Below are 16328 nucleotides of genomic sequence, written 5' to 3' on the forward strand. Positions count from 1 at the left end.
GGGAAGGCTGTGGAGCAGGCGAGCGGGGGGATGTAGCCTGGATCGCTGCTCTGACGCTAGCACAGCACAGCCAGGGCGAACCAGGCATCCAAGAGGTGGGTCCGCCCATCGAGTTACCTGAACTAATCCAAGCTCAAAGATCAGATCCCATAATCGGTGTCATTTTGGGAATGAAAGAGTCAAGTCAAGTACTCACCCCTGAAATGAAGGAGAAGGTGAGAGGTCCCGTTAGAAAAATGATGCATGAGTGGACAAGACTGAGTATAGAGAATGGCATCCTGTACCGCAGAGCGAAAGAGAAGCATCAGCTAGTCTTGCCAACAAGTTTCAGATCGGTTGTCCTCAAACATCTACATGATGATGTGGGGCATGTCGGAGTTGAGAGAGTTCTCAGTTTGGTGAGACCTCGGTTCTATTGGCCATATATGAAGCGAGACATCGAAGCTTATGTCACCCGGCAGTGCCCATGCATCAAGCAAAAGAAGCCGGTGGCACGCATCCAAGCTCCCATGGCCAGCATCGTCACAAGCTCACCCATGGAATTGGTCTCGATTGACTACCTGCATTTAGAACCGAGTAGGGGTGGATACCAGTACATCTTAGTTGTGGTAGACCACTTCACTAGGTATGCTCAGGCTTATCCGACTCGCAACAAGAGTGGCAAAACTGCCGCTGAAAGGATCTTTAATGACTATATTTTGAGGTTTGGCTATCCCTTGAAGCTACATCATGACCAAGGGCGGGAGTTCGAAAATGAACTCTTCCGAGCTCTGCAGCAGCTGGGCAAGGTAGGACACTCCCGCACGACCCCGTACCACCCCCAGGGCAACCCAGCTGAACGTTTCAATCGCACCATCTTGCAGATGCTGCGGACCCTGGGGGACGAACAGAAGGAAAGGTGGAAGGATTACCTTCCACAGATGGTACATGCATATAATTGCACATGCCATGAGGCGACTGGCTACTCACCTTTCTTCCTGCTGTTTGGTCGGCATCCGCGGCTGCCAGTAGATCTCCTATTCCAACTGGAGACTGGAGAAGAGCCACAGACAGCAAGGAACTACGTGAAACAATGGAAGGAACGGATGACTGAAGCTTACCGGATCGCATCTGGAAACAGTCAAAAGTCAAGTGCTCGTGGGAAGAAGTACTATGACCGACATGTGAGGGGAATTGTGCTACAACCTGGAGATCGGGTACTGGTACGGAACTTGACTGAACGAGGTGGTCCGGGGAAGTTGCGGTCCTATTGGGAAAACACCATCTATGTGGTGAAGCAGCAGATTGGAGAAAGCCCAGTCTATAGGGTGGCTTCAGAGATGGATGGAAAGAAGGAGCGTGTGTTGCATCGCAACGTATTACATCTTGTCAATGAGCTCTCCAGGGACTTACCAGCCACAAACCAAGGAAGTAAGCCCCCAGGGGTCAAAAGAAAAGAATCTAAACCAACTCGACAAGAGACAAAGGCGCAACGAGACGACGAGTCAAGTTCGGATGAGGATGGGGGTTCCATTTATTATGGACTAGGATACGATCTGAGAGGTGGACATGGAGACAGTGCTGTGGATACCTTTGACTCTACTAATGTACCCTCAAGATGTGTAGTCCCGGCTGAGTCGGATCCAGATGTCAGCGAAGGGATGCCGCTGGAGGCAGAGGGGACGCCACTGGAGGAATGCATGGTAATAAAAGAACAGGGGGGATCAATCGACACGGAAGCGGCCCTCACCGAAGACAGAGGGGGGGTTGAACTGTTGCCTGAAAAGCAAATGCAGTCTGCATATAACCTGACCCCTCCAGCTGAGGTACCAGGGTTGAGAAGGTCAACGAGAGAAAGGCAACCAGCTGCACGGTTCACCTATGAAACACTTGGCCAGCCTTCTCTCCAGTTGCATTCGTCAGTTAGTTTCGCAGATGTACATGAATCGCCAAACACATCAGCTTCTAGTATGCCACTGTATCACTCAGTACCTTATTTCTTTTGGACACCACAGTCCATTCCATCATCTCATGGTATACAGAGATATATCCTCCCAGTATACTATAAAGAGTTCATTTACTGATGTTAGCAAGAGGGGAGGTACAAAGTGATCTGAATATTGTGAGTAAATGTTATATGTTAAAGTTTAAGAGGTCAAATGTCAGGAGCCATTTTCATTTTGTTGGGGAGTGTGTGACACCTACAAGTGTAAGCGTCACAATTGTAATTTGCTTAGAAGTTATTTGTGGAAAGGCCAATGCTAATGGTAGTATTATGTTGAATTTGAGGAGATGTAATTGTGTAGTTTCGCCACTAGGGGGAAATAGCGCAGGTGGTATTCGGTGCTGTGGGGCTTCCGGGCTTCAGACGAGGAAGAGCCTGCAGCCCGAACACAACTGATGTCTCCCGTCTCTATTTCTTTCTGTGTGAAACAGGTTAGTAATCTGAGTTATTTCACCTCAGTACATGTTTACAGAGAGGCGATTGTGTTTAGATGCTCGTGATGTTATGTAATGTTGTAAGTTGTGTGTTCGAACATAGAAAAGAAATATAAACTGTTTTCCATCGACCGACGGGAGAGCAGCCATCTTATCGGTGGGTAATGGTACGAAATGGTGAGGCTTTACAATGTGTGTTTCATTTTGTTATGGATGTTGCTCCGAGATATACCTCTTAAATACAAAGTATTGTTGTTGACTGTGTTTTTATATGATGATGTATTCTGTTTCTTTTGAGATTTTGATACAGATGTGTTTTAGTTGGAAAATATGGGTTTTCATATGTTTGGTTAGAAAAAAGTGTCGGCGAAAAAGGTAATAATAAGCAGGTAAATAGTGATGATATTATTACATGATAGGTTTTTGCAGCAGGATAGCTGTAGCATTTCGCTGTAGTAGCAGCGCACAAAAGAGACCCTGAATTATGGGGCAGTTATTTTGTATATTATATACAGTGGAGCAAAAGATGTGAGTTTGTTTCAATATTGTAGTTTGTGTTTAGAGATATGTTAGATGATATTGTGAATGAGAAGAATGATTTAACGTTTTGTAAATAAAGAGACGAGGAAGAGCCTGCAGACCGAACGCAACTGATGTCTCCCGTCTCTATTTCTTTCTGTGTGAAACAGACCCCACCAGAGGTCTGTAACATATGCAATCTTAACATCCATGCTGATGTTGAAAATGACAGCCTCAACAACTCATTGAATTTTTTATTAGACTCAATTAGCTTCTCTCGATATGGAAATGATTCCACTGATTGTTTTAATCACAGTCTTGTTCTGACATATGGAATAGAAGCTGAACATTTAACAGTATTTCATGAAAATCCTCTTTGGTCTGACCATTTTTTTCTTTTGATAACATTTAATTCTACAATAATGGCTTACATTGCACTGAGAAATACATTTCATTACACTAGATTCCTTTCTGAAAGTGCTATAACTAAGTTTTACTTCCTTAAACTTAGTTATAGCACTTTCAGAAAGTGCTATAACTAAGTTTAAGGAAGTAATTACTCCACTGTTATTTTCTTCCATGGCACGTGCCAACACAGTGCAGAACAGCTATCTAAACTCTACTCCCATAGAGGACGATAATCGCTACATACCACCTTGGATACTGTGGCTCTTCTGAAAAAGAAGGTAATGAAGCAGAGATGTTTTACTCTCTGATATCACTCTCAAATGCACACTACAATATTAGAAAGAAACCATAAAAAATTAGACGAACCCCAATGAGCAAGCTCTCATCCCGTCATTTGACTGTAAAATATCATGGGCCAGTAAGGCTGAAACAATGGGCTAGACAAAACAGGCTTAATCTGGGACACATGGAAAGTCAGACAAATTCTGGTTGCTGGAAGTCTCAGCCTGACAGCAGAAGGGCTGATAACAGTCTCAATCTCATAGAACCCAATATAACACAGGGCCAGTTTCTTAGACAGGGACTTCAGAGGAATGTCTTTGGAGGATAGCCAAACTTTCTGACTTTGGGTGTAGCGGGGGACTGGGGTCCTTCGACAATCAACCAAGTGTTGTGGATTCCACTTCACGAAACAGAGAGGCTCTAGTTTGGTTTCAGATTTGCTGGCTCCTTCAAAGATGGTGTTGAACTAAAGGGATGGCTAGGTCCAATTCCAGTTCGGGAACAAAGGCAGTTGTTATCCCAAAGAAACCTCAAAGAGAGACTGACCAGTAGCTGAGGAGGTGAAAAGTTATGGACGTACTCAGTCCGTGATAACTGAGAACTCCAGAAGGAGGGACTGTTGGAGGCCACACAGTGGAGGGCAGCTTGAACCTCTTGATTTAATCTCTCTGTCTAACCATTAGTTTAGGGGTGAAAACCAGAGCTTAAACAGATTTACAGGTGCTGTCATAAATTTAGAATATCATGAAAAAGTTGGTTTATTTCAATAATTCCATTCAAAAAGTGAAACTTGTATATTATATTCATTCATTACACACAGACTGATATATTTCAAATCTTTATTTCTTTAAATTTTGATGATAAGGTCATTGCTAAAGAGGCTGGCTGTTCACAGAGCTCTGTGTCCAAGCACATTAATAGAGAGGCGAAGGGAAGGAAAAGATGTGGTAGAAAAAAGTGTACAAGCAACAGGGATAACTGCACCCTGGAGAGGATTGTGGAGCAAAAGCCATTCACAAATCTGGGGGAGATTCACAAAGAGTGGACTGCAGCTGGAGTCAGAGCTTCAAGAACCACCACACACAGACGTATGCAGACGTGGGTTTCAGCTGTCGCAGTCCTCGTGTCGAGCCGCTCTTGAACCAGAGACAGCATCAGAAGCATCTCGCCTGGACTAAAGACAAAAAGGACTGGACTGCTGCTGAGTGCTCCAAAGTTATATTCATTGATCAAAGTCAATGTTGCATTTCCTTTGGAAAACAAGGTCCCAGAGTCTGGAGGAAGAGAGGAGGAGGCACAGAATCCACGCTGGCTGAGGTCCAGTGTAAAGTTTCCACAGTCAGTGATGGTTTGGGGTGCTGTGTCATCTGCTGCTGTTGGTCCGCTGTGTTTTCTCAGGTCCAAGGTCAACGCAGCCGTCTATCAGGAAGTTTTAGAGCACTTCATGCTTCCTGCTGCTGACCAACTTTATGGAGATGCAGATTTCATTTGGAATGGAATTACTGAAATAAATCAACCTTTTCATGATATTCTAATTTTATGAAAAGCACCTGTAGGCCGTAGGGCAATCCAAAAGGTTTTCCAAACCTGGGAGAAAAATTGAGGGCCTCTGTTGGAAACTCTCTCTAGAGGAATGCCATGTAGTCGGAATACATGATCAGTCAGTAAGTTGGTAGTCTTACTAGCAGAAGGTAGTTTAGCAAGGGCAGTGAAGTGGGCTGACTTTGAAAACTGGTCTATGACAGAGAGGATTACAGTCTTTCCACAGGATGGAGGTAAACCTGTTACAAAATCTAGAGCGATGTGAGATCATGGCCTGTGAGGCTCTTATAAGGGCAGAAGGAGGCCTATTTGAAGTTGGGAACTCCTCTTTTGTGGCCAGAAACTGAACAAGTTTGTGCCACATACTCCTTCACATCCTTTTCCAGGGAAGGCCACCAGAAATAGCATCTGAAAAAGGTTATGGTCCCACTCACCCTGGGATGACAGGTAAACCTGGCAGTGTGTGCCCAGTGAATGACTTCTGAGACACAGATCACACAGGAGCACACCAAGAGTTGGCGGGGTAGTACCGGGGTCAGGTTCTGCATGAAGACCCCATTAGATGGTGTTTTCCAATCAATGTGCTTGATGTGAATTTAACCATCTGGAATGTTGCAAGTACAGCTGTGCTCAAAAGTTTACATACCCTGGCAGAAATTGTGATTTTTTTTTTGGCCATTTTTCAGAGAATATTAATGATGACAACTTTTCTTTCACGCATGGTTAGTGCTTGGGTATAGCCATTTATTATCAAAATAAATAAATTAATTAAACAAAATGCATTTTCCTTTTTAAATCATGAAAGCAGAAATAACCCAAATGACCCTGGTCCAAAGTTTACATACCGCAGTTCTTAATACTGTATCGCCTCCTTTAATATCAATAACAGCTTGAAGTCTTTTGTGGTAGCTGTGGATGATCACTTTATTTGGTCAGATGGTAAAGCTACCCATTCTTCTTGGATGATGCCTCGAGTTCCTGTAAATTTTCAGGCCGTCTTGCATAAACTGCATGTTTGAGATCTCCCCCAAAGTGGCTCAATGATATTGAAATCAGGAGACTCAGTTGGCCATTCCAGAATCTTCACTTTTTTCTGGTGTAATCAATGGCAAGTAGACTTGGCACATCCAAGTGCTTCCCATGTGCAGCTTCTAGGCTAATGAGTACAAATGTTCCTTCAGTATTTTCTGATAACATGCTGCATTCATCTGGCCATCAATTTTGACCAAGTTCCCTGTGCCTGTGTAGCTCACACATCCCCAAATACAGCAGCTCTGTGTTTCACAGTACAAATGGCGTATTTTTCATCATAGGGCTTGTTGACTCCTCTCCAAAATGTAGCATTTGTGGCCAAAACCCTCCATTTTGGCATCATCACTCCAATCAAGTTTGTTCCAGAAGTTTTTTTTTTTTTTTTTTTTTGCCATTGTACCTTTAGTAGATCGTTCACAGTGAAGAGAGACAGGAAAGTAGGTAGAGAGATACGGGGAAAACACACAGGAAAGGGTCGGACATAAACCCAGGCTGCCCGCACCACCGGCAGGTGGCATACACGGTCGCCTACTCGTCCACTGAGCCACCCTGGCCCTGTTCCAGAAGTTTTGAGGCTTGTCTCGGTGCTTTCTGCCTTACTGTAAGCAGGCTGCTTTGTGGCACAGTAACGGCTTTCTTCTGGTGACATGTTTCTTAAAGTGCCTCCTTATTGAAACATCCACACAACCTTTTTTTTTTTCAGGATCATTTGGAACATCTCTTCTAGGGACTGACTGTAGGTGTTGTCCAACTTGTATTCTTAGGGTACGCTCATACTCGCCTAGTGTGGCATCCTGCTTTGGTAAGGCAGCTTGAACTGGGTCTACTGAGTCTATTTGGCCAGACAGTACTGAATATCTGCCACAAAGGGTGCAGTATTTATTTTTTTACAACGGAAATGAGCAACTGAAATTGGTCACGGGGAAAGCTAGGGGCTGGGTTCAAGAAAACGTTTGTCACTATGAAAGAGGACAAATGAATTAGTCCAAATGTCCCAGGCAAGAGAATTCCAGAGAAATATTGTTTTAAATTGTTCTTGGTTCCTTGTCAGTGGGACTGAGTCTGTCAGTGAGAGGGGTCACCAGTTTGATTGTGCAGAATAAAGGGAGTTCCAGGAAGGCAGGCAGGAAAGCAGAAATCTAATGGTGAAGAGTTGGTGAGTGTTTGTAGGAGAGATGGGCCAATTCCTTAGAAACATGTAAGTGATGTTGCTCTTAAGCCAGGCAACGGAGAATTAGAGACAGGTAAACAAAGATGTTAGCACATTGCAGAACAAACCACAAGGAAGCAACAGCTGAAGAGCCGAGTTACCACTTAATAGCTGACTATCTGGCAAGGACTGGAGGCTCCAACTGGTCCTTCAGTACTGGTTGTTGATTATTATTATTGATGGGAAACAGGTGTGCCAGGCTGATGAGCAGGAATTCTGCCTCCCCGCTGAAAGAGGAAGAAAGGCCTTCCCATTCCACATCCTGGATTCAATAAAGGAACAGACTCCCAAAAACAGTTACAGCAAAGACCGTGACAGAAGAAACCCTCAGTAGAACCAGGCTCAGGGAGTGGCAGCCATCAGCCACAACTAGTTGGGGGTGAGGGAAAAGAGAAGAGAGCAGAGAGGGAGATGACAAAAGACACACTATGGGAGAAAGAGACAGAGTTTAATAATTACTTATTATTAAATACATTAGTGGTGTACAAACACACAGGGAGGTAAAAGGGATGATTGAAAAATGAATTCCTAATCTTAAAAGTAGAGAGAGAGTCTATCTCACAAATCCAAGCTGGGAGCTGGTTCCATAGTAGAGTGTCCTGAGAGCTGAAGGCTCTGCCTTCCATTCTACTTTTGAAAACTGTAGGAACCACAATTAAGCTTGTAGTCTAGAGCAAGGTGCTCTATTAGAATAATAAGATACTACAGTATGAGGTCTTTAATATATGACAGGGCCTGATTATTCAGTATTTTGTATGTGTCATATATGCCACTGTGACAGTAATCCTAGAAGCACTTGGGTATAAGATCAAGGATGCATGTAGAGGAAGCCCCACATGGAGAAGTAGACTGGAAGCCAAAATCAGTGGAGCCTAGATGGATGTTAGTTGGTTAACTGAGGTGCAGAAGGGCATCATGAGAGACAAGTCCTAGATTAAGAAGTTCAAGATTCCCATAAGTGAGGCTCTATAAACTGCCAAACAAAGGCTCAAAAAGTGTCACACAACACCAACATCAATTGGCTGGTATTCACCAGAGAAGGTATTCACTAAGGGAAGACCACAGCAACCTCCCAGTGCAAGAGCCAGTTGACAGCCAAACGGCAGACATGCAACAAGTCTCTGGAATTAAGAGCTACACAGCATCAGGAGCTGATTCATGTCTACTGGCTGAAGAAGCTAATGACACTCCATAATCGCTGACAGCACAAATAAAGGTGCTACTAACGTACTCGTCCAGACTGGCTATCACAGGGTAGAACAATCCTGATCATGAACAATCCCCACTGGGGTACATCTCCATCAAACTACTGGCCAATTACCTGCCTCTGCACAACATGGAAACACCTCTCAAGCAGTGTAGCACCCAAACTGAGCCAGGACATGAGTCAGTACATGAGTACAGCTCAGAAAAGCATTGGAAATAACACCACTGGGACAAAGCACCAGCTCCTGGTTGATAGAACGGTACACCAGGATTCAAAGTCTAACCTGAGCACTGCCTGGATTGACTACAAAAAAAACAAACAAAAAACATTACAGCTACAGTGGAATATGTCCCTGCTGCTGCTGTCATGGTCCCGGGTCTAAGACCCAGCGTTTTATGTTTTTTGGACCGTTTATCATTGTTTATATTTAGCTTGATTCCTAGTTTGCTTACTGTTTAGTTGTGTTGTTGTTTGTATTATTAATTTAGTCTTTAGTTATAGGTCTTTGCCTCGCCATGTATTGGCACATCTCCATCTGTGACGTTCCCCTGTTGTCTGTGTAGGTTCTCAATCATCCAGGTCATAGTCGTCTCTGGAGATTGAAAAAAGGCAACTAGTCTTCTTTAAGTTTCCTGAAGACGCTTCTCCTCTCATCCCAAAGGCTTCTTCAGTTCTCAAACCAAATGGTGGAGAGACCCAGGTATTTAAACCTCAGTGGGCCTAGTCCCCTGGAGGTGGTTATGACCCTCTATTGTTCATGTGCATAATCACATGCGCCAAGGCGTGAAAGAAGGTGTGGGTCATTACAATCAGTGGTTTTGGATGAAACCAATTTGGGAGGCGCCTGGGGAGGGAGCTCAGGATTGTTCCTCCAATGTAGAGGTCCAAACACTCTTCAGTGCACTGGACAACATGTACTATGTTGGTTATCTTGTGTTTGGGAATTTTGCCTTTGGGATGGACCAGTTTTTGCCTTAAGAGTGTGGCTGGGTCTGAAGTATACCGGGATCCCTTTGAAAGAACCAAGAACTTTACTTTCCACTTCCTCAATGTAAAGGTTGGCTACAGTGGGTGACACTGGGGAGCCCATGGCACATCCATGCTTTTGTCTGTAGAAGCCATCGTTGTATTTGAAATATGTTGTGGTAAGGCAGTGGTCTAACAGTGCACAAATCTGATCTGTGGTACAGCTGGTTCTGTTTTGTAATGAGTTGTCTTCCTGTAGTTGTTTTCTGATGGTCTCCACTGCCTCAGTTGTAGGTACACAAGCTAAAAGTGAAAACACATCAAAGGAAAAAATGGTTTCATCTGGATTCAGTGCAAGATTATGGACCTTATTGGTAAAGTCTGTGGAGTTTTCAGTGTGATGGGGTGTGCTGCCTACAAGCGGAGATAAGATGGTGGCGAGGTGCTTGGAAAACATGATTATGTACATGATCAATAGTGGGTCCCAACGACCTTCAGGGGACAACCCCCACTGGGGTTTAAATACCTGGGTCTCTCCACCATTTGGTTTGAGACCTGAAGAAGCTTTTTGGATGAGAGATGAAAGATCTTCAAGAAACAAAAAAAAAGTCCAGTTACCTTTTTTCAAACTCCAGAGACTGTTCCCCTGTTTTTTTGTAGTCTTTTTTCTTAACTATGTCACTGTTAAATGCCTTCCAAGCCTCACACAGTTATTTTTAATCGACCATAAATTGAATGGAATGTGCACTTGGTGGGAATTTATGTTGTTTCATAATTTATGTAATTTCATTGTAACACTACTGTTCATTTCTTTATCTTTATATTAATGTTTATCTACAGTTTTGCAAAAGAGGTCAAGTGTTTAGCTCACTGTCTAGTCAATGTATTTTTGTTCAGCACATGGTGGGGCAGTGTAGATATCTTTTGAAGTACTGAATCTTTGGTTAAAATCATTGCCAGAAAAATACTGTCAGATGTTGATCTACCATGCAGTACTATCTGGAAAGCATCTGACTGACAACTGCCTTAATCTGCAGTGTGACGATGATCCCAAACACAGTGCTAATGTAGTAAAAGCAGATTTGGATAGAAAACATATAATCAAATACTATCTGTCATGGACTAGCTTCCCGAGAGCCTGGACCTCAACATTATTGAAGCAGTGTGGGATCAACCCCAAACAACAAACAGCCAACATCTAAAGATGAGCTTTGGAATGCCCTTCAAGAAGCCTAGAGAACCATTTCTAAAGAGTACTGAAAGAAATTTTATATAGCACCCCCCATTTACTGTTTAACTGGACTTCTCAGAATAAACTGCTTTCTTAATGTCCTTTTCCTGTCACATGTACACATTTAAATTACCTATAATTATATTGTTTATTAGGTCATTTTAGATAAAATTAATAAAATATTAAAAACTTCCCACCTGACCCTGTCGTTGAATTTATTTTGTAAAATAACATTAGTGAAGCCATACAAAATTTCACCTTCATACTATGAACATTTTCAGAGTTACAGGCCCTCAAATCATTTATTTTACAGTTTTTCTCTGTATTTTTTAGCCCTTTTAACTTAATAAAATACAGGAGATAGCCACATCAACTATTTTAGGGCTGTTAAAAACTGCAGCCAAATCAATTTTAAACACACTCGAAGCATCACAATCTAAAACCAAAATCTTATTTTAATTCATGATTTTTTTTTCTGACCAATTCTGAGCATCAGTATCATGGATGTATGTTTTACCTTGCAGGGTATGTGACTCGGCTAGTGCTCCACAATTTGATTGGACCAGTGGACCACGGACGGTGACCAATGAGCTTCCGCGATTCGTCAGCGCTACCTTCAGTGGTGCAACATGATTAAACTGGACTGAGGAAAGGCAGCCAATAAAACCTTTAGAAGCTCCTTGTATCACTTCCTCATCAAAATTCTCCATCCCTATAGAGAAACAGTTGAGAAGTGAAAAATGCTTCTTACTTAACTTCTGCTGATTAAAACCATGGTTAGAACCACAGCATGACTTACTGGTGACTTTGCCCAACATCAGGGATCTCATGAGGATCAGCTCTGCATCAGATGACAGTGCGTACTTTCTGTGGATGTCCTGGTTGATCTGGTTGAGTGGAAAGAAATCAAATAACAAGGTATTACAGGGTATTACAAGAAAATCAAACTGGGGTAACAGCAGCTGCAACTGCAGCTCAGTGCAAGAGTGATATTTGTGTTCTTTGTAGCTTCACCATCTCTACCAGCAGTTAGCTCTGAAGTGATTTTGACCTTGCACCTCTGCTCTGCCATGCTGATTCAGATTCATCGTTTAACACTGTGATGTGCAATAAAACTGCAGCATTCAGTTGCCCACTGCAGAAGCACAAACACTTGATTTGAAGACTTTCTCTCTCTCCAGATGAATATGTTGAATAGCTGGTGGAAAATCCAATCCTAGTCCCATCCCCATGAGAAAATTTGTAAAATGTTAGATTAATCCAATTATGTTTTGCACATTTTTTAAGTGTTTGAACTGTAGCTGGCACACAATGGTCCTTATTATTAATATTATTATTATTCATAGCTACAGTGCCATGAAAAAAATCTGCCCACTTCCTGATTTCTTTTTTTTTTTTTTGCATATTTGTCACACTTACATGTTTCAGATCAAACTAACTTTAACAGTACATGGAGATAATCTTAATAAATACAAAATGCAGTTTTTAAATGATGCTTTCATTTATTAAGGAAAAAAGCCATCCAAACCTTCCTGGCCCTGTGTGAAAAAGTAACTGCCCACCTTTGATAAATCATGAAGTAATTATGTTTAGCCACATTTTTGGAAAGCTGACTTCAATCTCATTAACCAAACCCAGGCCTGATAACTGCCAGAGCTGCTGAATCAAGAACTCAATTAAGTAGAACCTGTCTGACAAAGTAAAGTAGGCTAAAAGATTGAAAACAAAACAAAAGCACATCATGCCACAATCTAAAGGACCTCAAGAACAGACGTGAAACTATGTCACTGACATTTAACAGTGTGGAAAGGGTTAAAAAGCTATTTCTAAGGCTTTGAAACATCAGTGAACCGTGGTGACAGCCATTATTCACAAATGGAAAAAACACTGGATTACTGGTGAACCTTCCCAGGTCTACCAAAATTCGTCCAGGTGGTCACAAAAGAACCCAGAACAACATCTAAAGAACTGCAGGACTCACCTGCCTCACTTAAAGTCAGTGTTCATGTTGGCAAACATGAGGCAAAGACACTGCTGTCCAAAAAAACGCAAAGGCTCATTTCACAATTACCAAAAAAAACCCCAAGAGTTTGGGGAAAATATTCTGTGGACTGATGAGACAAATTCACTTAAATTTCAAATTATTTATTTATCACTCACAACAAAAGGTTTTTGGAAGGCTTGTGTTCCACTCCATCTGGAATAAAAACTAACATATTTAAAAGAACTTCACACCAACAGGCAAACATGGAGGTAGTGTGATGGTCTGCTGCTTCAGGACGACTTGTCATATTTGTCATGTGGAGTGTGTAAAGTAAGGGTCCAAAATGCTGAACCGTAAGACCAAAACAGTCCAAAAGTCCAAAACAAAAAGCAAGCCATTTATTTTGGCTGATGAAAATCCAACTAAAAATACAACGTAGAAACTAATCAACATTCAAAATATAAAAACAGAATCCAGGCAATGCAGGGAAAATAGTACCAGGTAACAAAGGAACACAGGCACACTGAGGCTACTTACAGACACACAAGGTAACGAGGGAAGCTGGGGCAATCTAGCGTAGGTGTGTAGACAATCACAGGAGGAAGTAAAACTAAACATAACACACAAGCAATAAAGGATACCAAAATAAAACAGGAAGTGAGAAGCAATACCTAAAAAGGGAAACAGACAGAGAAGTAAACTAAACATAGGGAAAGTGACAGAAGGATGAGCCAAGAAACACTAATCTAAAGAACAAAACTCCAATACAAACAAGAACTAATAACTCGTGAGTACATCCACTATGTAATAAAGATAAAAATGTAAACAATAAACACGTTGAGAATCAAATAGAACATATTTAATAATAAACAGAACTCTAAAGTTCAAAAACAAAACATTCGATCAAAGCCCCAGGGCCATGACATTAATTTATGGAACCATGAATTCTGTTCAAGGAGACTATCTAGCCATCGGTTCATGCCCTGAAGTTCAAGTGCACCTGGATTATGCAGCAGGACAATGACCCGAAACACAGCTGCAAGTCCACTGAATGGCTCCAAAAAACCAAAACAAAAAAATCAAACCACAAAATCCAGATTTTGGAGTCATCTAGGCATAATCCAGATTGCTTTGGCATGACCTTAAACCGCCCATTCATTTTCGAAAACAGTGGTCCAAGATTCCTCCACAGGGATGTTTGCAGTTCTTGCTGCCAAGGGTGACACAAGGGTGTAGGTTTGGATAGCATTTGTTCCTTAATAAAATGTCTACAGTGCAGTTAACATCAAGGAGCCTCCATTTTGCCAGTGAGCCTTTGTAAAGTAATGCACTTGCATTTATATAACACTCCTTAAAAGGTTCTGACCACTCAGAGCGCTTTAAACTACAAGCCTCATTTAACCATACATCGTGAATACAGCAGCCCCCTAAATCGAGACAGTGCTTCCTTGAAGAAATTGGTGAACTTCTTTCCAATATTAAACCAAAATTTGACAGTATTATTATTTCAGGTGATTTCAGTATTCACACTGAAAACGGCAACAACTGATAAAACAGTTCAGAAGTTTATTATAATGTTTTGATTTTAAACAGCATGTGATTGGACCCACCCATGCAAAAGGTCACAAAGCCTCAGGGTCACAATTATAAACAATCTAGATCTTTCTATCTCTGATCATTATTTCATATTTTCAGAAGAATTTTGTTCATTTGTCAAAACTAATATCAACCAATTTATTAACAAGCATTATGCCAATGCTAACACTGCTGATATATTTATTAGTGAATTTTAAAAGTACACATTACCAGTACTGCCATCATGTGATGAAAGGCTGGACAACTTCCCTGAAGCAATTTCTCAAATTATTGATCATATTGCTCCTGTCAGAACTGTTAATATATGGTATAATAATAATATATATGGTCCACCTACATCAATCTGGAGAAACAGTGAAAAGGTAATGACAGCAAAAGAATCTGTTGGAGAGCTGAGAGAAAATATGGAAAAACAAACAAAAATTCATTTTGAAATCTATAAAAATGTCCTTCACTGCTACAACAATGAAATCAAATTAGTCATTCCCTCATCAACTGATAAACTACTTAATCCATCCAAAACTGTACTGACTGAATTTCTTTCAATAAACTAAGATAATAAATAAGCTTCTTTCTTCCAAAACAAAGTTTATAGTATTAGAGATAACACATCTATTTACCTAGCACTGTCTCAAATTGCTGCCATGAATTCTAAAGATCCAGAAGAACTTATTGATCAGTTAGACTTACACCTCTATACTTGACTCCATCCCAACCCAAGTGCTCAAATCTATATTTCACTGTTTATAAATCACCTGGTGAATATTATCAACATCTCTTTGGCAATGTCCCTGTTTCCCTCAAATGTGCTGTCATCACACCACTGTATTATTCTTCCCTCAGGAAAGCATGGTGGCACATGGCACGGGTGCCTCACAGCAAGAAGGTCCTGGGTTCAAATCCAGGGCCGCTCTGTGTAGAGTTTGCATGTTCTCATGGGTCTGCATGGGTTCTCCGGGTACTCTGGCTTCCTCCCACAGTCCAAAGACATGCAGTTGGTGGGGTTCAGTTAAACTGGTGACTCTAAACTGACTGTAGGTGTGAATGTGAGCATGAATGAGTCTGTGCTGGCCCTGTGACAGGCCCCGTCTCTCACCCTATGGCAGCTGGGATATACTCCAGCCCCCCTGCAACCCCAAATTGGATAAGCGGAAGAGACGGATGGATGGATGAATGAATACCTTTCATATCACAGTCTTTATGACAAGTATCAATCAGGTTTCAGAACCAGTCATAGCTCAGAAACAGTGAATCGTAGAGAGCGTAAGTCTTAGTTCTGTTCAGTGTCACTGCTGCCATCGACACTGTTGATCATAAAGACTTCATGATTCATTTAGTTTAACAGGTCAGGTTCTGGACTGTTTCCATCAAACCTAAAGTGTAGAAGTTTTTATGTTTCAATTAGCAGTTTTAGATCTGCAGAAACAAAATTTTAATCAGGGGTTTCTCAGGGGTCTGTCCTTGAGTCATCACTCTTTAACCTTTACATGCTCGCTTGGTACTATCAGAAAGAATCATAATTTATCCTATTATTTTTATGCAGAGGAAACACAGTTGGACTTAATTTCCTCTGATGATCTAACCTCTGCTTGACTGCTGGATGTCTATAAACCCATTAGAACTTAACAGGGGTGGCTGTAGCTCAGGCAGTAGAGCAGGTCACCTACTAATCAGAAGGTTGGCGGTTCAATTCCTTGCTGCATGCCAAAGTATTCTAGGGTAAGATACTGAATCCCAAGTTGCTCTCCAATGCAACCATCAGAGTGTGTATGTGTGTGAATGTTGGATAGAAAGCACTTAGCCATAGAAAGAAGTGCTTGTTGTTCAGGGCCCTCAGAACATCTCTGACTTGCTCAGCGTCTATAACCCAGTCAGACCTCTCAGGTCATCAGCTGCAGATCTTTTACTTGTACCTGTTCACCGAGATCTGAGT

General features: G+C 41.8%; 1 protein-coding gene across 1 annotated transcript in view; it reads right to left on the reverse strand.

Moving 5' to 3' along the window:
* Positions 1–16328, reverse strand: part of cntnap5a (contactin associated protein family member 5a) — a 190279-nt gene that overhangs the window by 15597 nt on the left and 158354 nt on the right. The window contains exons 21-22 of the mRNA XM_030724387.1: positions 11615–11702; positions 11333–11527 (exon numbers count right to left, since the gene is read on the reverse strand). Coding sequence (XP_030580247.1) covers positions 11333–11527; positions 11615–11702 — 283 coding nt within the window. The remainder of the gene's footprint in view (positions 1–11332; positions 11528–11614; positions 11703–16328) is intronic.

The sequence above is a fragment of the Archocentrus centrarchus genome, unplaced genomic scaffold (genome assembly GCF_007364275.1).
Source record: "Archocentrus centrarchus isolate MPI-CPG fArcCen1 unplaced genomic scaffold, fArcCen1 scaffold_36_ctg1, whole genome shotgun sequence".
NCBI lineage: Eukaryota > Metazoa > Chordata > Actinopteri > Cichliformes > Cichlidae > Archocentrus > Archocentrus centrarchus.